General features: G+C 41.3%; 1 protein-coding gene across 1 annotated transcript in view; it reads left to right on the top strand.

Annotated features, from left to right (window-relative positions):
• Nucleotides 1-1,066, top strand: part of cdk7 (cyclin-dependent kinase 7) — a 35,196-nt gene extending 34,130 nt beyond the window's left edge. Inside the window, exon 12 of the mRNA XM_048528028.2 lies at nucleotides 867-1,066. Coding sequence (XP_048383985.1) covers nucleotides 867-895 — 29 coding nt within the window. The 3' untranslated portion in view covers nucleotides 896-1,066. The remainder of the gene's footprint in view (nucleotides 1-866) is intronic.
• Nucleotides 1,067-24,806: the final 23,740 nt, after the last annotated feature.

Here is a 24,806-nt window from a genome sequence, read left to right as displayed (position 1 = left end):
TGCACGTATAAAGAGATGCTTACTGATACATGGGTTGTAGAGTTGGAAGCTATATATTCCTAATATTTTTATTTGTGAATAAACCCTAAATTTAAAACTGTGTAAGAATCGACTTTTCATAACCCTACCACTCATTTAATGCATTTGGTTAGCTGCTTTCTCAGTATCTGTTCCATTTGTTAAATTGTAACCCGTGAAAATGAAGTTTGTCTGCTATAGAACTTCAGTTGTAGTGCTGTAGTTCTAAGATCTCTGCTAAATAACCCATGCTAAAACTTTTCAGTCCCATTCTCAACATCTTTTGAAGTTGATGTCAATATTGCATGTCTATATTCCCACTTAAGTATTTAATTATAGCTTTAATGAAAATCAAATTTGAAGCTCATCAGTTTCATGTGGCAGCTGTAAACGTGTGTTGTGTTGCTAGTGCCTTGTACAATCCTTTCCACTCACTCTTAGTTTTTCCCCTGAAATTTAATCAGTTTCTCCTCTTGGGCTTTCAACAACATCTTTTTACTAGCTGAGTCTCTGATATACCCATTGTCTCTAATTCTTGGTTCCTTCTTGATTTCCTCCTGCTTAACAGAAAAGGAGTTACAGAACTGAAAAAAGCAATATTTTGCATTTGTTTTTAAAAGAAAATCTCACTCAGCCACTTAATGTGGTGTCAGGTGTGTGCTTCATTTGAAAACCCAAATGTACTCTTAATTAAAAATGAGATTCAATTTAGTTTGCAGCAATGAGGGTTCCAGTGAAGTTGTAGATGATCCATTTATTTCATGCAGTCTCACCACCTAAATTTATTATTGAATATAAATTCATTTTCATTAATAGCCAGATGTAAATGTTGTTGCACTTACTTTTAGGTGGCCTGGCTAAGAGATTAATTTTCTGACCCTTGTCGACTGCTGCTAATACTGGACAGAAACGGAAGCATCATATATAATAAAAATATTCCAGTTACTTGTTGTAACACAAAGACTTAGCTGCTGTGTACAAAGTGGAGCTGCATTCAAGAGTCCTGAATGTGTACTTGAATAATAATGTCTCATTAATTTTTCAATAAAAGTTTAAAAAAGGATGTTTGTTCATCTAGTGCATATGTTGAAATCAAGCACCTTCAATAGTTTTGAATAAAGTACTCTATTTTTACACAGTTTACATGACACACGACTAATGTTGCCATTGTGATATGTTACAGGATGTTTTGAACCTGCATGACTATTTTTCACCTTGCGAGGATTAAAAAAAAACTTAGTTTTGAAATACCACTTTTGGAATATGATGTTGTGGTTGTCTAACTTAGATGTTTCCTTGAGAAAGGTTAGCGTGCAAGATCTATGATACATTTGTTGATTCATACTTTCCATTTTGATTTGCATTTTAATTAAATTTAATCACTGATTTAGTAACTATTTCCTAATTGTTTTCTCAGCCTGCTAACTCATACTTGCATAGTGCTTTTCATCCAAACTTGCCTTTGACCTCCTTTCAATAATCTTGTATGCGAAGCCAGAGGTGTAGGGGACGTCCTTAATGAATACTTTGCTTCAGTATTCACCAGTGAGAGGGACCTTGACATTTGCAAAGACAGCATGAAACAGGCAGGTATGCTCAAACGGGTTGTTGTTAGGAAGGAGGATGTGTTAGAAATTTTGAAAAACATGAGAACGAATAAGTTCCCTGGACCAGACAGGATATATCCCGGTTACTTTGGGAAGCGAGGAAAAAGATTGCTGCCCCTTTGGCAATGATCTTTGCATCCTCATTGTCCACTGGAGTAGTGCCAGAAGATTGGAGCGTGGCAAATGTCACTGTCTTGTTCAAGAATGGGAATAGGGATAATCCTGGAAATTACAGACTAGTCAGTCTGTCTTCTGTGGTGAGCAACTTATTGGAGAGGATTCTGAGAGATAGTATTTATGATTACGTGGACAAGCACAGTTTGATTAGAAATAGTTAGCATGGCTCTGAGAGCGGCAGGTCATGCCTCACAAGCCTTATTGAATTCTTTGAGGATGTGACAAAACACATCAATGAAGATAGAGCAGTGGATGTGGTGTATATAGATTTTAGCAAGGCATTTGATAAGGTTCCACATGGTAGGCTCATTCAGAAAGCAAGGAGGCATGGGATTCAGGGAAATTTGGCAGTCTGGATACAAAACTGTTTTCTGTTGGACAGCCAGAGGGTGGTAGTAGATGGAAAGATTTCAGCTTGGAGCTCGGTGACCAGTGGGATCTGTTCTGGGACCTCTGCTCTTTGTGATCTTTATAAATGACTTGGAAGTGGAAGGGTGGGTTAGTAGGTTTGCCGATGACACAAAGGTTGGTGGAGTTGTGGACAGTGTGGAGAGCTGTTGTAGTTTGCAACGGGACATTGACAGGATGCAGAGCTGGGCAAAGAAGTGGCAGATGGAATTCAACCCAGAAAAGTATGAAGTGATTCACTCTGGAAGGTTGAATTTGAATGCAGAATACAAGGTTAATGGCAGGATTCTTGGCAGTGTAGAGGAACAGAGGGAAGGGGTCCATGTCCATAGGTCCCTCAAAGTTGTGACCCAAGTTGATAGGGTTGTAAAGAAGGTATATGGTGTGTTGGCTTTCATTGGCAGGGGAATTGAGTTTAAGAGCCGTGAGGTTATGCTGCAGCTCTATAAAACTCTGGTTAGATCACACTTGGAATATTGTGTTCTCGTCACCTCATTACAGGAAAGATGTGGAAGCTTTGGAGAGAGTGCGGAGGCGATTTACCAGGATGCTGCCTGAACTGGAGGGTTGGCCTTTATGAGGAAAGGTTGAGGGAGCTAGGGAATTTTTCATTGGAGTGAAGAAGACAATAGACAATAGGTGCAGGAGTAGACCATTTGGCCCTTTGAGCCAGCACCACCATTCATTATGATCGTGGCTGATCATCCACAATCAGTATCCTGTTCCTGCCTTATCCCCATAACCCTTGATTCCACTATCTTTAAGAGCTCTATCCATCTCTTTCTTGAAAGTATCCAGAGAGTTGGCCTCCACTGTCTTCTGGGGCAGAGCATTTCATATGTCCACCACTCTGGGTGAAGAAGTTTTTCCTCAACTCTTTTCTAAATGGCCTACCCCTTATTTTTAAACTGGTTCCTCTGGTTCTGGACTCACCCATCAGCGGAAACATGCTTCCTGCCTCCCGAGTGTCCAATCCCTTAATAATCTTATACGTCTCAGCCAGATCCCCTCTCATCCTTCTAAACTCGTGTATACAAGCCCAGTCGCTCCAACCTTTCAACATATGATAGTCCCGCCATTCCAGGAATTGACCTCGTGAACCTACGCTGCACTCCCTTAATCGCAAGAATGTCCTTCCTCAAATTTGGAGACCAAAACTGCACACAGTACTCCAGGTGCGGTCTCACCAGGGCCCTGTACAGCTGCAGAAGGACCTCTTTGCTCCTTTACTCGATTCCTCTTGTTTTGAACGCCAGCATGCCATTAACTTTCTTCACTGCCTGCTGTACCTGCATGCTTGCTTTCATTGATGTACAAGAACACCTAGATCTCGTTGTGCTTCCCCTTTACCTACCTTGACTCCATTTAGATAGTAATCTGCCTTCCTGTTCTTGCCACCAAAGTGTATAATCACACATTTATCCACATTAAACTGCATCTGTCATGCATCCGTCCACTCACCTAGCCTGTCCAAGTCACCATGTATTCTCATAACATCCTCCTTACATTTCACATTGCCACCCAGCTTTGTGTCATCAGCAAATTTGCTAATCTTACTTTTTAATGCCTTCATCTATATCATTAATGTATATTATAAACATATGTGGTCCCAGCACCGAACCTTGTGGTACCCCACAGGTCACCGCCTGCCATTCTGAAAGGGACCCATTTATCACTACTCTTTGCTTCCTGTCAGCCAGCCAATTTTCAATCCAAGTCAGTATTTTGGCCCCAATACCATGTGCCCTAATTTTGCTCACCAATCTCCTATGTGGGCCTTTATCAAAGGCTTTCCGAAAGTCCAGGTACACTACATCCACTGGTTCTCCCTTGTCCATCTTCATAGATACATCCTCAAAAAATTCCAGAAGATTAGTCAAGCACGATTTCCCCTTCGTAAATCCATGCTGACTCTGACCCATCCTGTTACTGCTATCCAATTAAGTTGTAATTTCATCTTTTATAACTGACTCCAGCATCTTTCCCACCACTGACATCAGGCTAACCGGTCTATAATTCCCTGTTTTCTCTCTCCCTCCTTTCTTGAAAAGAAGGATGAGAGGTGATTTGATAGAGGTGTACAAGATGATGAGAGGCATGGATAAAGTGGATAATCAGAGACTTTTTCCCAGGGCAGAAATGACTATTATGAGGAGGTATAATTTTAAGATGATTGGAGGAAGTTATAGGGGTGATGTCAGAGGTAGATTCTTCACACAAGGAGCGGTGGGTGTGTGGAATGCTTGCTGGCAGTGGTAGAGGAGTCAGTCACTTTTGAGTGACTCTTGGATAGGCACATGGAGGATAGTAAAATGTAGGTCATGCAGGGTAGATTGATGTTAGTAGGATAATAGGGTGGCACAACATCGTGTGCTGAAGGGCCTGTACTGTTCTATGTTTAACCTCCTTCCCTAGTCCCCTATTACATAGAGGCTTTGTTTTGCCTACCCTGCTGTATCATTCCTTTTCTGTTTTAACCATTTTTGGCTTAGTACTAGCACTCACTTCTTAAAGGCCCATTTGAGCACAAACTTAGGCTGACCCTTTCAGTGCCTTGAAGGAATTTGGCACAGTTGTAAAGTACTCTCTTTCATATCAAACCTCTCAGGTGGAGATTAAGGTCCATCAGAGTGATTATAAAGAAGTGGAGATTAAGCCATCCAGTCTCTTGGGCAACACTTGTGTTTCAACCAATGGTTATTTATTTCATTGCTATTTGTGGAAATTTGTTATCTGCAAATTGTTTGGCATAAATGTTTTTGTTATAACAGTGACTACACTTAAAAAGAATTTCAGTGGCAGCAAAGTGCTTTGGAATATCCCGAGGGTTTGAAATTGTTTACTAATGAAAGCTTGTTCTTTATTAATGTTCATTTTTTCATATGTGGGTATCTACAGCAAGATCAACATTTAACGCCAATTTCAAGTTGCTGATGAGTACATTGTGATGGGATATTTTGAGCTGCTGCAGTCCCTGAAACGAGCTACTAAGCTGTTAGTCCCTGGGTTTTTACCAGAATTTGTATCTGATACAAAATGAATGTCTAAGTAAGAATGCATGATGGCGTCTTTGAGGTGATAATATTCCCAAGCATCTGCTGCCCTTGACCTTTTAGGTCACACAAGTTGCCAGCTTGATCATTGCTGCCAAGGCAGCTTTGGTGACCTACTGCTGTATGTCCAGTAGATAACACACAATGTAACCATGTTATGCTGATGGTGGAGAGAACAGATGCTAACTAATGTGCAAGTACAATCCATCTGCCCTTTTCCTTGCTGGTGTCAAACATTCATACCTGTTGTTACAGCTGCACCAATTCAGACAAGTGCAGACTATTTCTAGTGTTTGACTAACATTGCAGATGCTGAGGCTTTGCCGAGACAGGATTTACTTATCCCTCCATCATAAAGTCAGAAGTGGGGGCGTTCACTGATGATTGCACATTGAGCACCATTCACAACTCCTTCGATACTGAGGATGTCCATATTCAAATACAACAAGATCTGGGCAATATCTAGGCAACTAGCTAGTAATATTTGTGCCACACACGTGCCAGATAATGACATATTGGCAGTTACCATGACCAGAAACTTAACTGGTCTCTCTATATAAATACAGTGGCTACAAGAGAAAGTCAGAGGCTAGGAATTCCACAACAAGTTACTCACCTCCTGACTTTACCCCAAAGTCTGTCCACCATCTGCAAGGCACAAGTCAATAGTGTAAGTACTCCCCACTTGTCTAAATGAGTGCTGCTCCAATAATAGCCAAGACAATTGACACCATCTAGGACAAAGCAACCTGTTTGGCACCATGTTTACAAACATCCATTCCCTCCACCACCAACGCTTAGTAGCAGCAGTGTGTATCATCTATAAGATGCACTGCAGCATTCATCAGAGATCCTTAGACAGTACCTTGTAAAACTGTGACCACTTCAGTTTAGAAGGACAAGGCTAGCAAAACTTGGAAACACCTCATGTAAGTTTGTCTCCAAGCCACTCCCCATCCTGTCGTGGAAATATATTGCCATTTTTTCGTTGTTGCTGGGTCAAAATCCTGGAATTCTCTTCCTAAAGACATTATGGGTCAGATTTCAGCAGATGGACTGCAGTGATTCAAGCAAGCAGCTCAACACGACCTCAAGGGTAACTAGAGATAGGCAATAAATGTTAGCTCAGTGAGTGACACCCACATCCCACAATAGAATTAGAAAAAGGGTGGTAAAGGAGCCTGAAATATTGGCTGAATGACATGATGAAGACTGCACTGATCTGTTATATTTGATCATAACAATCCTCTATGAGAATTCTATATTTCTGTAAGTATATTAATGTGGTAGATTATTTCCCACCTTTGTAACCAATCATCAGCCAGATGTTAGGAAGTAGGACTCTTTACAGTATCAGCAAGGCTGATTTGATGCCTTTACTGTGGCCTGGAAGTCCAACTGGTTTCCTTAGTTTGGATTTATTAGGTCACCAGTGCATATTTGGGTGTCAACCACTGCATTGTGAGCTTGGAATTCCATGTAAGCCAAACCAAGGATGGTAAGTTTCTTTCACTAAAGGGCACCAATAAACTAGTTGTTTTATTAACCTACCAACTTGATAGTGGCACCTGTAATAGTGGCTATTATAAGTACTCTCTGGATTATTGGTTGACTTATTTTGTCCAATCTATCTACTATGATTGTATGATCTGTGCATTTTAACTTTTCTGTATTACCAGCTATCTTGTGAATTTATCAAATAGCACTCTATTGTCCAACCTTATCTTTACAGTTGACTGTCTTTCAATCATCTCCCTTATATTCTCTACAGGTTTAGTACCACAGGACTGTAGGATTGCAAATGTTGTGCCCTTGTTCAAGAAGGGTAACAGGGATGACCCAGGTAATTATAGAACTGTGAGCCTTACATCTGTTGTAGGAAAAGTTTTGGAAAGGATTATAACAGATAGGATTTATAATCATCTAGCAAGCAACAATTTGATTGGAGATAGTCAGGCACGGATTCGTCAAGGGTAGGTCGTGTCTCACAAACCTCATTGAGTTTTTTGAGAAGGTGACCAAGCATGTGGATGAGGGTAGGCCAGTTGACGTGGTGCACACGGACTTCAGTAAAGCCTTTGATAAGGTTCCACATGGTAGGCTATTGGAGAAAATATAGAGGGATTGAGGGAGATTTAGCAGTTTGGATTAGAAACTGGCTTGCTGTAAGAAGGCAACGAGTGGTGGTTGATGGAAAATATTCAGCCTGGAGTCCGGTTACTAGTGGTGTGCCTCAAGGATCTGTTTTGGGACCACTGCTGTTTATCATTTTTATAAATGACTTGGACGCAGGCATCGGTGGATGGGTTAGTGAGTTTGCAGATGACACTAAAGTCGGTGGAGTGGTGGACAGTGTGGACAAATGTTGCAGGGAGACTTGGATAAACTGCAGAATTGGGCTAAAAGGTGGCAAATGGAGTTGAATACGGATAAATGTGAGGTGATTCACTTTGGGGAAAAATAATAGGAAGGCAGAATACTGGGTCAATGGAAAGATTCTTGGTAGTGTCGATGTGCAGCGGGATCTTGGTGTCCATGTACATAGATCCCTGAAAGTTGCCACCCAGGTTGATAGTGCTGTTAAGAAGGCTTATGGTGTGTTAGGTTTCATTGGTAGAGGGATTGAGTTCCGGAGCTGTGATGTCATGCTGCAACTGTACAAAACGCCAGTGCGGCCTCATTTGGAATATTGCGTGCAGTTCTGGTCGCCCCATTACATGAAGGATGTGGAAGCATTGGAAAAGGTGCAGAGGAGATTTATCAGGATGTTGTCTGATCTGGAGTGCAGGCCCTATGAAGAAAAGCTGAGGGACTTGGGTCTGTTCTCATTGGAGAGAAGGAGGTTAAGAGGGGATTTAATAGAGACATACAGGATGATCAGAGGATTAGATAGGGTGGACAGTGAGAGTCTTTTTCTGAGGATGATGACTTCAGCTTATAGAAGGGGGCATAACTACAAATTGAGGGGTGATAGATTTAAGCCAGATGTCAGAGGCAGGTTCTTTACTGAGAGTGGTAAGGGTGTGGAACGCCCTGCCTGCCAATGTAGTTAACTCAGCCACATCATTAGGGGCATTGAAACAGTCCTTGGATAAGCATATGGATGATGATGGAATAGTGTAGGGGGATGGGCCAGATTAGTTCACAGGTCAGTGCAACATCGAGGGCCAAAGGGCCTGTTCTGTGCTGTATTGTTCTATGTTCTATGTTATCCTCCCTGTAGTTGACAAATGGAAGCAAGTCTGATGTGTAGGATTTGATGATCATTTCAATTGACCTCCGGACCATTATTAAACTGCACCTCATTCAATCACCATGGCATAAAATTTCACACCAGCATTGCAACTATTTAAAATACTGTTTATTTTAGCAGAAGCTTCTGGCTAAAAGCTCGTGTAACTGTGGTGGCAAACTACAAATACAGTGCAATGGAATTTGATTATTTTCTACAATTTGCAGAATATTTAAAAGCTGTATCAGGACAGGAAGCACTTTCTAAAATTGCTGACATTCTAGTCTTAATTTTGATGACATTCAAATCTTATTTTATGGTCTTTTATGTTTCCAGTGATTTTATTTTGTTTATCCATTATTATCTTATGCTGGAAAACTGAAATGGTCCTGGCTTTGAAAAATAAGGTAGTATTTCCAAGTCCAGAAGATGTTGTACTACATTCAGAGATAGCAGGAACTGCTGACGCTGAGAAACATTTGTACCCTGTAGCAAGGGAATTTTGTTGACAGAGTTTAATAGCTCCAAAATCAAAACATAAACTAAGAGGATAATGTGAAAAAAGAAAATCTGGTAAATCTCCTCTGTACCTTTTCCAATGCTTCCACATCCTTCCTGTAATGGGGCGACCAGAGCTGCATGCAATATTCCAAATGAGGCCACACTAGCGTTTTGTACAGTTGCAGCATGACATCACGGCTCCAGAACTCAAAAAAATAAATGCACATGGATTGAAAATGGAGATTACTTCTTTAAAAACTTCTTTTGCAAATGCATTACTGCCTCAATAATGGCATGCAACATTCATAATTTTCATGTAATGCGGTATTTTATTTGAGTAATTATGTTGCTAACCTTCATCTTCATTTAAAACAAGCATAAAAACTGATGCCCATTGTCTTGGGAATGGACCCTGTTGGTTACTAACGGCAAGAAAGGGCGAAATATTTCTGCTGCAGCTGCAACACTGACATCCACCTGCCCATGTGGAAAATTGTTCAGCTAGGTTCTGTACACAACTAGCAGGACAAATCAAGCCTGATCAATTACTACCCCATCAGTATATTTTCAATCTTCATTAAAGTAATGAAGTGTCATCAACATTGCTATCAAAGCAGCACCTCCTTAGCAATCACATATTCATTGATGCTCTATTTGGGTTCCACCAAGGCAATGTAGTTCCTGACCTTAAAGACTTGACTGTCTGGTATGAAGGAACTTTAGCAAAACTGGAGTTACTGGGAATTGGAGAGAACTTTCCACTGGTTAGACATACCTGACCACAAAAATGATTGTAGTTGATGGAGGCCTGTCGTCTCTGCTCCAGAGTGTCTCTGCAGGAATTCCTCAGAGTAGTTTCCTAGCTCCACCACCTCAAGCTACTTTTTCAGGGACCTTCCCTTCGTCATAAAATCATAAGTGGGGATGTTTGCTAATGATTGTGCAATACTCAGCACCGTTTGCTGCCTCTCCAACACCCTAGTGGTCAGTATCCAAGTACAGCAAGCTGCAGATTATATTCAAGCTTAGGCTGACAAAGGGCAGGTAACATTTATGTCACAAAAGTACTGAGCTATTATCATAACCAGCAGAAAATCTGACCATTGACCCTGATATTCAATGGGATTAGCACCACAACTCCTTGTTATTGACATCCTGAGTGTTACCATTAACTGATACCCAACAGAACATACATGAGCAAGTCAGAGCTTAATGATCCTGCAGTGAGCACCTCACTTCCGGACTGTTTAAAAGGTTCCCACCATCTACGAGGCACAAGTCAGGAGTGCAATATTTTTCACTTGCACCTCCAACAACTCTCAACGTTTGACACCATCTAGGAGCTTCAACCCATTCTGAGCCAGTAACCATTCTGACTTGAAAGTATATTGCTGTTCCTTCAGTGTTGCTGATTTAAAATCCTTGTGCTGCCTCAAGAAAGCAACTCATTATCCTAACTAGAGATGGGCAATAAATGCTGGTCCAGCCAGCGACATCCATCTCTATGATTGATGAAATTGAATTAAAATGTCAATCTTCTGAGCTCAATGTTCTCTCATGGGAATTTATACCTCAGGGATAGTTGATATCCGCAGGTTGCCCTTTGGTTTCACAAGGATCAGTGTATCTGAATTGTATTTCACTTTACTCTCATTTGCTACCTTCCTTGTCTAGCCTTACTGCTGCTCCCATTCCTTCTGTTCCTGAGTATGTCATTCTTCCTTAAATTCTCGTGAAGTCGCACTAATGGCTAGAGGATTTTATGCAAAGAATAATAATCAGCCAAAGAAAAGTCAAAGGCATGCCAATGTTGCTGACATTTATACAACTGGCCTGATCTTCCATACGAGGAAGATAACAAAGTGTGGAGCTGGATGAACACAGCAAGCCAAGCACGAGGAAGGATGGGTTGAAGGTTGGTAGGAAAATACAGAACCACGTTGGAGATTACCAGTTTGGGTTCCACAGAGGAAGAGGGACAAAAGAAGTAGCATTTTAACATCAATAAGAGAATGAGGTTTAGAGTTTGGACAGGAATTGTAGGTTTGTTTTTTTTTAAAATAAAACATCCAGGTTGACTGGATTAAGCTTATGATTGCGATGATTGGAGTTGACTGGACATACTCATAAGAAATTTCTATATGGGACAATCAGCAACAGTGAGAATAGTCAACAGGGAATTGGAACAAGACAAAATATATTTTTCATTGTGTTCTCGCTTGCCCTGATGCTGGGAATAACATACAAAATGGTTTTATATTTAAGTATTAGCCTTGTACTTTATGTAAATGGTTGTTCAACTGTATGCAAACTTACAAATCAGACCTAAACCTGCCTATACTCAACTGTCCACATACAAACAGGAGCAGAAATCTGGATGACCCTCTGATTTAAAATAAAAAGACTCTAATAAGGTCCGACGTAAGAGATTAACATGTAAAATTAAAGCAGGGGGGTTGTAGTATGGACAGATATGGATAGAGAACTGGTTGACAGGAAATGAAATGTAGGAAGTCTTTTTTTCTCAGAGGCAGGCAGGGACGAGTGGGGTACTGTTGGAATCAGTGCTTGGATCCCAGCTTTTCAGAATACATATTCGTAATTTAGATGAGGGAATGAAATGTAATGTCTCCAAGCTTGGAGATGACACAAAACTGGCTAGTAGAGTGAGCCGTGAGGAAGTAACAGACTTGCTTCCATGTGATTTGGACAAGTTGAGTGAGTGGAGAAATACATGTCAAGTATAATGATGATAAAATATAAGGTTTTACACTTTGGTAGCAACAACAGGAAGGTAGATTATTATCTGAATGGTAATAGATTTGGAGAAGGGAGATGTTGAAAGTGACTTGGGTGTCCTTGTGCACCAGTGGCTGAAAGTAAATAAACAGGTGCAATAAGTGGTGAAGGGAACAAATGGTATGTTAGCCTCCGTAGCAAGAGGATTTGAGTACAGGAGCAGAATGTCTTGCTGCATTTGTACAGGGTTTTGGTGAGGCCACACCTGGAATATTGTGTGCAGTTTTGATTTTCTTATCTGAGGAAGGATATTCTGGCTATAGAGGGAGTGCAATGAAGGTTTATCAGACTGATTCCTGGGATGGCAGAACTGACACATGAAGAGAGGCTGGATCAGTTAGGACTATATTCACTGGAGTTTGGAAGAATGAGTGGAGATCTAATAGAAACCTGCAAAATTTTAATAGGATTAGACAGGGTAAGCACAAAAAGGATGCTCCCAATGATTGGAGAGTCTAGAACTAGGGATCACAGCCTAAGGATCCACAGTACATCATTTTGGACAGAGGACTTTCTTTATCCAGAGAGTGGTGAGCCTATGGAATTCACCACCACATAAAGCGGTTGAGACCAAAACGTTGAATGTTTGCATTCTTGGGGTTAAAAGGATAAAAGGGTTTGGAGAGAAAATGGGAACAGGGTACAAAGTTGGATGATTAGCCATGATCATTTGAATGGTGGAGCAGGCTTAAAGGGCTGAATGGCCTACTCATGCTGCTATTTTCTATGCATCTTAGCATGAGATAGTTTAGGATTTTGACAGGATGGAGAGGTATTGATGGAGAATAGTCTGATGAACCACATTGCCTGGGTGCAGTCGCCCACATATGAAAACTGAGTGCAGTTTTCTAAGTAATAGCTTTCAAAGTACAGGGCAGTCCACCCCACCTTGCAATTCTTTGCCTGTATCTCTAATTTTTCTCCTTCAGTTATTTATATAAATTTTCTTTGAAGGCTGCTATTAAATTTGTATTTGCTACCCTATTAAGCTATACATTCCAAATTACATTACAAGTGTGTTACAACCACTCGATATCCAAACCACTCGATATCCAAACCACTCGATATCCAAGCCACTCGATATCCAAACCACTCGATATCCAAACCACTCATTGCATGAAAATGTTTTGCCCCTTGTCACCTCTGGTTGTTTTGCCAATCACCTTCATTCAGGCCCTTCTGATTACTGACTTTTCACTCACAGTTTCTTTCTATTTTATACAAACTTTTCCTGATATTAAGCACATCTATCAGTTATTGCTTTTCACTGTGTAAATGGAACAGCTGCCTTTGTACTATTTTCAGTACTTTGGAAGACTGCAGAATTGTTTTTCTCCTGTCTACCCTCTGTCCCTCTTACACCTCCCATTCAGCTCTGTGTGGATACTCTTTTTTTTAATGGAGCAGCACTTGCTCCTTGTGTATCAAGCAAACCAGTGTCCCGAATTCATGAGGGCCATAGGCTGACTCCAGTGAATCAAGTGAGATCAGTGGCTCCTCCAAAAGCACACAGTGAAGATTCATCACATATACAAAAACAAAGTTGCTGGAAAAGCTCAGCAGGTCTGGCAGCATTTGCGGAGGAGAAAACAGAGTTAATGTTTCGGCACTGATGACCCTTCCTCAGAACCAGACCCGAAATGTTAACTCTGTTTTCTCCATCACAGATACTGCCAGATCTGCTGAGCTTTTTCAGCAACTTTATTTTTGTTCCTGATTTACAGCATCCGCACTTCTTTTGGTTTTTATTCATCACATATATATTCCCCTGCAAAGTTATATAGTTAGCCAAATTTGTTAATATGTCAGCTTTGGGCTCATGTTTTATTTTCCTTTTAGCAGCTGTTTTTCTTTCTCCTGCCCACCCCAACTTCCTAAACTACCCCACCCTACCTAGAGAATGGAGGTGAGACGAAGGGCAATGAGTTGTGGCCAGAGCCCGGATGAGAGTAGAGTGCGCAGGTCAGGTCACAGAACGGCAGCACAGCTCGGAGCGGCGGCGGGGCGAGTCCCAGAGCTGTAGCGGGGCGAGCGCGGGACGAGTCCTGGAGCAGCAGCAGGCCGAGTCCCCGAGCAGGAAGCATGCCAAATCCTGGATGGTAGCCAATGCCTGGAGGCAGCATGGCCTCATGATCGGAGGTATGGTGGCCATGGACTGATGTTGGAAAAGTACTATAATGACTATCACTTGAGTACTTCAAGGACACTTTTTTTTCTAATTCTGGACTTTAAACCCTGAATTCACATGCTAATCTAGTTTTTAAAAAAATTATTTCACTTCTGTGAAAGACTTAAAGTATCTATACATGGGTACCCGTACCTATGATGGTACCGAGAGGCGACATTACAAATTTTTCACTGCATTCATTCAAGTGCATTTGATAATAAAGGATATTCTATTCTACGTACTCTGGTGCCGGTATCAAAGTCTTAATACTGCAGCCTTCCCAAGTGTGGATCAATGATGAAAAATCACAAGGAAAACTGGAGAAACATATTGTTTAAGAATGCATCAGACTGTTGTGTTGGAGCTCTTAAAGTTCTTACCTTATTGATGATGTTATGGAGCTGCTTTCTATTGGGCATATATAGAATAGTGTAGGTGGACTCAGCAAGATACAGGAGTAGATCGAAGATGAAAGATTGATAGAGTTCTGGGATATGCCACAAAAATCTTTGGACATGGTATTTCTCAGATTACCAAAGCATTAACTTGCAACAATAAGAGCTCATCAAAAGCCTAATCCTCGATTTCACCTTCTTCTTGACCAGCCTATTCTCAAACCAAATGCAGTGACAGGATGTAATGCTTACAAGATAGTGGCACTTATGGAGATCAAGAAACAGGCCTGAAGTTGTGTGGAGAAGATAATTTAAAAAAAAACACTTAAAGAGCCACAAAGCTGAACAGCTGCTGTAAAGAAAGAATCTCTGAACAGAAAACTCCTGCAGAGGAACAACAAAGACAACTGTAAGTCAATGGCGGCTTGGGGACTGCTTTGGGGAACACCTACACTCAATTTACAACAAACAACTCCACCTCCCAGTCGCAAATCATTTCAACTCCCCCTCCTACTCCTTGGATGACATGTCTATCCTGGGCCTTCTGCAGTGCCACAATGATGCCACTCGAAAACTGCAGGAGTAGCATCTCATATTCCGCTTGGGAACCCTGCAGCTCAAGGGTATCGATGTGGACTTCACAAGCTTCAAAATCTCCCCTCCCCGACAGCATCCCAAAACCAGCCCAGCTCCTCCCCACCTCCCTAACCTGTCCTTCCTCCCACCTATCCCTTCCTCCCACCTCAAGCCCCATCTCCAACTCCTACCTACTAACCTCATCCCGCCCCCTTGACCTGCCCGTCCTCCCTGGAAGACCTATCCCCTCCCTAACTCCTCAGCTACGCTCACCTTTACTGGCTCCACTCACGCTTCTTTGACTTGCCTGTATCCTCTCCACCTGTCTTCTTTATCCATCTCCTATCCGCCTCTCCCTCTCTCACTATTTATTTCAGAATCCCATACCCCTCCTCCATTTCTAAAGAAGGGTCTCCACCCGAAACATCAGCTTTTCTGCTCCTCTGATGCTGTTTGGCATGCTGCGTTCATCCAGCTCTACACCTTGTTAGATTCTCCAGCATCGGCAGTTCCTACTATCTCTAAGTCAATGAAATGTTTTCCAGCCAATAATCAACGAAGCAAACTTTTAAATGAAAAGTAAAAACAGTGAGAGCAATCAAAGCATACTGGCAGCAAAAGGGACAGATCTGGATCAAGTAACTGTGAAAAAAGGCCAATTATAAGACACCCAGATCACATTTGATTACTTAAAATAAAAACTCAAAATATTAAGCTGGGAACAGAGTTAAGAAATCTGGAAGTCATTTTGGAGATTTAGAATGCTCGCTTGATGGAAAATTTATCAGCAGACAGGTTAAGAATATCCTTCAGTAACAAACTCATGGTCCATCGATCGATTGGCTCTTGCTCAAGACTTTTTCAATGTTGGAATTTGAAGTTTCACAGCCCTAGCAGTGAAGTTAGTTAAATCTTTATTTTGACAATTTGGGCAAGAAACAAGTTTTTTTTTCCATAGCTATGTTGATTTTGGAAGTTTAATTGTTTAAAAAATGCAATTATGGCATAATACGAAAAAAAAGGCCTTGTGGAAGCCATTTTTGATACAGTCACAAAAAAATCAATGAATCTTCTTGATTGAACCATTTTGAGAAAGTTCCTACCCAAAAACCTTTTGAAAAGTATTCAGCCACCTTGGAGAAAGAATACTTTCATTCATTTCTCTAGAGATTGTAGTAATAGAAAACTTAACCTTTCATCAAAAGCTGCAGTTTGAATGGCTGAAACATCAACAGCTTCTAGTTTCACTGTGGCAACTATAGCTTTTACAACAATGATTCAATACCTACTTTAGCGGCACGGTGGCTCAGTGGTTAACACTGCAGCCTCACAGCGCCAGGGACCCGGGTTCAATTCCCGCCTCGGGCAACTGTGTCTGTGTGGAGTTTGCACATTCTCCCCGTGTCTGAGTGGGTTTACTCCCACAGTCCAAAGATGTGCAGGCTAGGTGGATTGGCCATGCTAAATTGCCCGTAGTGTTCAGGGGTGTGTGGGTTTTGGGGAATGGGTATGGGTGGGATGCTTCAAGGGGCGGTGTGAACTTGTTGGGCTGAAGGGCCCATTTCCACACTGTAGGGAATCTAATCTTAATCAATGAATACCATAAAGCAACAAAATTAGTGTCATACAAGGAGATCAAAATCTGTGCGATTTCCTTCCATATCGGGAAAAAGATTAACAACCTCAAGTGCCTAACAACAACCTGCCAATGTGACCACATTAATTGGTACTAATCTTCCCATCTGAGAAAATCTGGCAAGAATTCAAAGTTACTACTGGGCTAAAGCCAGTGCTTGACTGTCAGATCCATTTTATAACTCAACAAATTGGCAAATATGGAAAACACAACTCACGGAAAAAAAATTACTGATGTCCAAATCTGAAAGTAGCTGTTGGCTCCTGAGTGAAAATACTAAGTTCTGCATCCAAAACAAAACTTCTCCCTTAGATTACCAAATTGTCGTAAGCAGACTTCAACTGTTAAGTGATATCCTTCCACTAGATGGCATTGCATTTCTGTTCTGAAAGGTAGAGTAGTGAGATATTTACAAGTTACACAAACGCAGCTATCACCGTTCCTGCTGCTATTTCAGTTATAGAGGATAATATCTGAATGCAAGTTTTGCAACTAGGGCATATTAACCAGTGGCCTAATGTGCTTATTTTTTTTTCACAGAGATCACCAATACTAATTCATGATTTTGAAACTTGGTACAAGGGCCTGCATGTTGAGGTGACCAATATAGCTCTGTCAAATGATGTTCCTCTGCATTAACTGTAGGCCTCAACCACTAGTCCCACTGAGAGATTATGATACACAATCGTTTGGAAAAACACATTTCTTTCAGCTGTCTTTTCCTGCTTTTGCTCAGAATCCTTCATCCATATAGCTTGTACCAATAGCAAGTAATAGAATGAGTAGTTTTTATATAATACCACTCACATGACATTCCAGAGCATTTTAACAGGCACTGACGCACAATGAAGAAACAAGGGCCAAGATTATTTTTGGCTTAGAGTAAAGGTTCCTTTCCAAAGATCTCAGGATTATATGTCCATGAGGAAGCTGACACCAACATTTCAGTCACCTGCTAGATTTTAATTTCCGTAAGGAATCTGTATGTCATAGCTGTTTTTGGCATTTATGTTAGATAATGAATTTCACAATGTGCGGATGGTAGAAGTGGAGCATGCTAGGCCCAGTGGTGGAGCCAATAATTGGGAAAGCAGTTATATCCAGTATGCCCTTGAGCTTTAGGCGCATTACTGTAACTACATGCATAAGTGACTGAAAAATGTCATATCTAGTTCCTGATTTGTATTTTGAAATATCAAAAATTAGCAAATTATTGCACAGTATCCATTCTCACCCTTTACCTTGTAGCTATGATCTTGATCTGGTCATGCTCCTAAAGGTTGGATACTCAATGGTTGTTGGCACTTTGTACGTTGCAAATACTAGCTGCCAATTTTAGGCCCATTCCTGGATGTTATTGTCTGATGATATATTTTGATCTCCTAAAAGGAAGTCGTCTTGTGTAAATTAGAATGTTATGGAGATGTACAGCACAGCAACTGATCCTTTAGTCCAACCCGTCTAAGCCAACCAGATCTCCTAAATTAATCTAGTCCCATTTGCCAGTATTTGGTCCACATCCCCCTAAACCCTTCCTGTTCTTATACCCATCCAGATGCCTTTTAAATGTTGTAATTGTGTCAGCCTCCACCATTTCCTCTGGCAGCTCATTCCACACACGCACCACCCTCTGCGTGAAAACATTGCCCCTTAGGTCCCTTTTAAAGCTTTCCCCTCTCACCTTAAACCTGTGCCTTCTAGTTTTGGACTCCCCTACCCTGGGGAAAAGACATTGATTATTCATCCTTCAATGCCACTCATGATTTTATAAACTTCTGGAAGGTCATCACTCAGCCTCCGACATTCCAGAGAAAAGAGCCCCAGCCTATTCAGCCTCTCCCTGGTGTTCAAACCCTCCAACCCTGGCAACATCCTTGTAAGTCTTTTCTGAACCCATTCAAGTTTCACAACATCCTTCCTATAGCAGGGAGACCGGAAATAAACACAGTATTCCAAAAGTGGCCTAACCAATGTCCTGTGCAGCTGCAACATCACTTTCCAACTCACACTTAATTCACTGACCAATAAAGGCAAGCATATTTCATGCCTTCTTTACTACCCTGTCTACTTGCTGCATTGCCTTCAAGAAACTGTGAATCTACACTCCAAAGTCTCTTTGTTCAGGAACACTCATAGAATCATCGAATCCATACAGTGTGGAACAGGCCCTTCAGCCCAACAAGTCCACACCAACCCTCAGAACATCCCACTTAGACCCATTCACCTATAAACCCACCTAATTGACACATCCCCGAACATTATGGGCAATTTAACGTGGCTAATTCACCTAACCTGCACATCTTTGGATTGGAGCACCCAGAGGAAACCCACACAGACACAGGGAGAATGTGCAAATTCCATTCAGACAGTCGCCTGGGGATTGATTTGAACCTGGGCCCCTGAAGCCGTGAGGCAGCAGTGCTAACCACTCCTCAGGACCTTACCATTAATTGTACAGGCCCTGTCCTGATTTGTCTTTCACAGCACCTCACATCTATCTAAATTAAACTCCATCTGCCACTTCTTGGCCCATCTGATCAATACCTGTTGTATTCTGAGGTAACCTTCCTTATTGTCCACCAAACCTCCAATTTTGGTGTCATCTACAAACTTACTGACCATACCTCTAATGTTCACATCCAAATCATTTATATAAGTGACAAAAAACAGTGGAACCAGAACCGCTGGTCACAGGCCTCTAGTCCAAATAGCAACCCTGCATGGCCACCACCCTGAGTCTCCTACCTTCAAGCCAATTTTGTATGCAAATGGCTACTTTTCTATGTATTCCATGTGATCTAACTTTTTAACCAGTCTACCATGCAGAGCTTTGTCAAATGTCTTATTGAAGTCCATACAGACAATGTTCACTGCTCTGGCTTTATCAATCCTCTTCATTATTGCTTAAAAAAACAAAATCAAATTAGTAAGATATCCTGATGAGAGGTCTAGACCCGAAATGTCGACTTTCCTGCTCCTCCGATGCTGCCTGACCTGCTGTGTTCCTCCAGCTTCACACTGCTGACCACTGATGTCAGCCATGCCGGTCTACAGTTCCCTGACATTTCCTTACTGCCTTTCTTAAATAATGCCAGCACATTAGCCAACCTCACCATAGCCATCGATGATACACGTATCTCAGCAAGGGTCCCAGCAATCACTTCCCACAGAGTCCTAGGGTACACTTGATCCATTCCCAGGGATTTATCCACACTTATGCATTTTAAGATGTCCAGCCCCTCCTCCTTTGTAATATGGACACTTTTCAAGATATCGCTATTTATTTTCCAAAATTCTCTAGCTTCCACATCCTCCATGGTAAACACTGATTAATGTCCTTTACAGTTAGAAAAATGTCAATGACACCAATGTACAGGAAAAGCCTGGTAAAGAAAGCAGCAAGTTCTGGTGCGCAGGTCTTCAGCATTACTACAATCCATAGCTTTTACTGTTTAATTCACTCAACCACTTCTTAATGTCACTTGGAGTGAAACATATTGGACAGCTGGTGTTTCTGATCGTAGGGAATCCACTGAAGATGCCAGTTAGAGTCACCTACATGATATGTTTTGCAGAAGGTATTTGTAATCAAGATTTACCAAGGTTGAGGATAGAGTTAGTAATTTTTAAAAAAATCTCCCCCTCCTGTTCATTTCATGGTTGCTGATGGTAAGCTTTTTGTAGAATATCGCCCTTATTCACATTCAGGACCAGGAAACACTGAAACCCTGGTATTAATGAGATATATACAGCAAATAAAAGACATAGCTATCAATTATAACTTAAACACACGAAACTTCTTTCAGAGGATCAAAAGGATATTAACATGACCCTCAGCAAATCTAGAAACCTCCCTAGGAGCCCCATCATCTTTTAAATGAATAATTGCCTCTTAAATTAATGCCACATTGTCACTTCAATGGGATTGTTAGTTAACTTCCTTCATTTTAAGGTTCAGAATTACATATTTAAAGTGAGCACAGAACACTTACTGGTGACTTTTCCAAAAAACCTTTACTCATTCACAGGTGATCAGGCAAACTATACGAGGGGTAAACTTCTATAACTGTTGAACACTTCAAATAACTGTTGCTGTTTAGACACTAGATTAGAATCGGGCCCTCAAAGGATTTAACCTAAGTTAGTTTTCTAAATTATAAACTGAGCTATGTGCAAATTGACATAGGGTACTTAAAATTAGGGAGATGGAAATGTAGCTGAAAGACTGGTGGGGGGAGAAATGTGTTCCAGATTGCAAGCCATTGGCACCAGAAGAGGGGGCAGGGGGTGGTTCACTATATCATTGGGACAGTCTGTACTAGAACCACAGGGAATGGGGCAGTGGTTCTTATGAACTGCATGACTAGGGGAAGTAGAGAGAGTTTATAAGTAGGAGCAATGAATAAAATATGGAAAGATGTGGTATATTGAAGGGCAGAGGCAAATTACGGGAAAAAAACGTAATATGACAGATGAGGGTCAGAGAATGGCAGGAAGGGAACAAAGTGAATAATCCCAGGAATACACCAATAATCAAGACTAAATGAGACAAAGATAATAAAAGATAAAACTACAGACTCCGTATCTGATTCTCTTTGCATTCAAAACAAAGTAAGTGAATTGGTACACATTAAACTGAATGAATACAGTGTGTTAGCCACTAAAGTAGCATGGTTGTAGGATGATAGAGATTGGGTCTTAAATAATGGTAGGTATGTTACATTCAAGAAAAATAGGAATTTGGCTAAAAATGGAGGGTAGCACTGATCCTCAACGGTAGCATTTGTCCAATAGTTAGAAATGACCTTGGTTCAGGGGATCACGATGTAGAATCAGTTTGGATAGAGTTAAGGAATAGTAGGAAAAATACGTCATTAATGGGAATGGTCTACAGGATTCTAACAGTAACTACAATATACAACAAAGTATACAAGAAGGTATACTGGGTGTTTGTGATAAAGGGACAGCAATAATCATGGGTGCCTTTAACTCTAAACTGGAAAAATCAGATTGCGGGTAATAGCGTGTATAAGGGGTTCATAGAATGCTAGATAGCAGAGACCACAATATAATTAAGTCTTACATCCAAATTGAACATGAGAAGATTGAGGCTAAGACTAGTCTTTTAAACCTAAGTAAAGGCAAGTATGTGAGCAAGAAAGAGGAGCTAGCTGAAGTGAGCTGACGTACTAGGCTAGGGCAAAAACCAATGGAAACACCTTAACTTTAATGATGTGGTCTATGATGAGAAATCTGATTCTAATCTGAGAATTCTAGTGAGTAGTCCAGGTAGGCCTTTTTTAAATGTCAAGAACGACTTTTTTAGTTTCTTGACTAAGTTCCAGATATCGGGATGAGATTCTTGCTAGGTAGCAACATATTGCCAATGAAGGGGGATTATTGCTTGTAACAACCTCATTAATATGCAGCTTTCTATCCTACCATCTGCCGTGAGCAAACAAGATGTTGACAGTTTTCGCTGTAAAATTGGACGGGTGACTCGAGCTCACTGCTTGCTCCAATAGACCTCCATGTTGGACATCAGGCATCAACGTCTCAGACACACTCCACGTCCATAGACTTTGACACCTGACATGTGCCAGCCTGTCAGCAACTCTCTTTGTAATGCTGCAGCAAAGACCCTGTGCTCTCAGGGACATGCATCCAGCTCATGGACTGCACCTGGCTGCACCCCTGGAGCTGTTTGCTTGCTCATTTAGTGCTCAGTCACTTTGAGCCACTTTGATCTGGATGTTCACAATACCTTTGCCTTGCATTGCCTTTCTATGACTTACCCCTCAACCAGAGATAACAAGCTCACAGCGCTACTGTGTCTCTGTGCTGTTTATCACAGGCACTAATCCAGGCAGTTTGTTCCAGTTGTCAGAAGGGCCTCAGTCAAATCAAGGGAGATAACCTTTGGTCAGAGGCTCACTGCACTGTTAGTCAAGGACAGCTTCTGATACCAGTCTAGGGGCTTGGACACTGTCAGTCCCTTGGAATGCTCAGAGTCAGGAACCTGTCCTTATTAGGGGTAAGGATCTGAATGTCAGATAGCCAATCACCCAACTTGAATCTTTCTGACCTAGTGGGGCTGTTTTCCTCCTGGATTGAGAAAACAGCAGATGTATTTAGGGAGATGAAAGTGGGTGACAGGTGAATGTGAAAAGGATATTTCCTCTTGTAGGAGAAACTAGGGGTCAGAATTTAAAAACAAGGGGTCACCTATGAAAGACAGTGATGAAGATAACATTTTTCCCTGAGGGTTGAGAGTCTTTGGAATTTTCTTCCTTAAAAGGTACTGGATGCAGAATCTTGAGATATTTTTTAAAGCAGAGGTAAGTAGCCTTTTGATTACCAAGAAGACAACAGATTATTAGGGAACAAGTAGGAGCATAAGGTGGAGGTTAAAATAAGATAAACCATGATCTTACTGAATGGGAGAGCTGGCTTGAAGGACCAAGTGACCTACTCTCGTTCCTTGTTTGTATGTCCACATAAGTGGCACAACTGTTAGTTTTAGTGCAATGGGGAGGCATTCCAAGTGAGTGAGTGGGCAGCACGCAAGATATACAGGATTAATGGTGTTGGGATGGGTGAGATTGAGTGAGGGAAGGCTGTAGATAATAGCTAAAGAGGGTAGTGCTTAAGGTTTCATGAGAGGTAGATACAGTAGCTGAGAAAGTGTGAGTGTGAGGTATCAGAGAGGAGGTGGTGACATTTACACAGGTGGAGCTGGGAAGATAATTGACTTCTTCCTACATTGCTATGCATTTCACTAGATGGATTGAGAATCCATTGATCTGGGGGCAACCTTGGACCAGGCTGGCATGTTGGTGCCCTGTGTTCATCCAAGAAAAAAAAGAATGACCTGCCTCTTCACCATCCTATCCACCAGGACCTCTAGGTCCCTGCCAGTGAAGCTGGGTGCCAATTCTTCTTTCTTTGCTATGTTCAGGGCATATGTCAAGAACAAGACAGGCAACTGCAGGCTGACAGTCTTTGTTTGAGTGCACAATAACTTTGTAAAGATGGCACTGGACCAAGCATGCTACTCCGTTCTGGGATATCCCAGCAGTGACAAGTTGTTCTGGTGAATGGTATTGGGACTGGAATCAGACAAGAGGGGCACCACAGAGGTGGGACAGATAGGCAATGAGGCATGATCTCACAGAGAGAGACCCTCCATGAAACTCAACAGAAGTGGCTTTTAAAGAAAGGAACAAAAGATTCAGTACACGGTGGCAGGTACTTGAGGGAATTTTCAGAACATTCGGAATGAAAATATTGTTACAATAAAGAAAGATTCTCATGGGAGGACCCACCATCCGAGTTAAATGAATTGGTTAAATTATAAAACTGGAAGAAAAAGCATGCATTTGTGTAAAGTTTCTGCAGGTATTTAAAAAGGAAAAGAAAGCAATTGTTCTCTGAAAAGTGCGAATGGGAGTTATTGTAGATAATAAATGGCAGATAAAATAGCCAAATATTTTTATTCAGTCTCTGAGCCTTTGATGGTGGGTAAGCCAGAGAGGGAAGGAATGATTAGGAATAGTCAGCATGATTTTGTGCGAGGGAAATCATTTCTCACAAACTTGCTTGAGACTTTTGAGAAAGTAACCAATAAGATCGATGAGGGTAGAGCAGCAGACATTGTTTATTGGACTTAACTTTGACAAGGTTCTCATTAGTAATTAGTAAAGGTAGATCACATGGGATTTAGGATAAGCTTGCTAATCGAATACAAAATTGGCTTAATGGCAGGTGATACAGTGTTTTGCAGACTGGAAGCCTGTTACTAGTAATGTTCCACAGGAATTGATGCTGCGTCCACTTTTGTTTGTCATTTATATAAATGATTTAAATTAGAATATAGAAGGCATGCTTAGTAAGTTTGCAGATGACGAGACTGAAGTTGGTGATATAGTGGACAGTAGCAAAGGTTATCTAAGATTACAAAGAGATCATGATCAATTGAGTCAATTAGGTGAAGAGTGGAAGATGGAGTATAATTTGGATAAATACGAGGCATTGCATTTTTGGTAAGACAAACAAGGGCAGGACTTATACAATTAATAGTGGAGCCTTGGATAGTGGTGTAGAACAGAGGGACGCTCGGGTACAGGAGCATAAATCTTTGAAGTTTGCATCACATATAGAAAGGATGGTTAAGAAGTCATTTAGCATGCTTACCTTCATTGCTCAGACCTTTTAGTAAAGAAGTTGGGATGTTATGC

This window comes from Stegostoma tigrinum, chromosome 3 (genome assembly GCF_030684315.1).
Source record: "Stegostoma tigrinum isolate sSteTig4 chromosome 3, sSteTig4.hap1, whole genome shotgun sequence".
NCBI classification, from domain to species: domain Eukaryota; kingdom Metazoa; phylum Chordata; class Chondrichthyes; order Orectolobiformes; family Stegostomatidae; genus Stegostoma; species Stegostoma tigrinum.
Note: the sequence above shows the minus strand (reverse complement) of the source record. Positions and strands in the feature narration are given on the sequence as shown.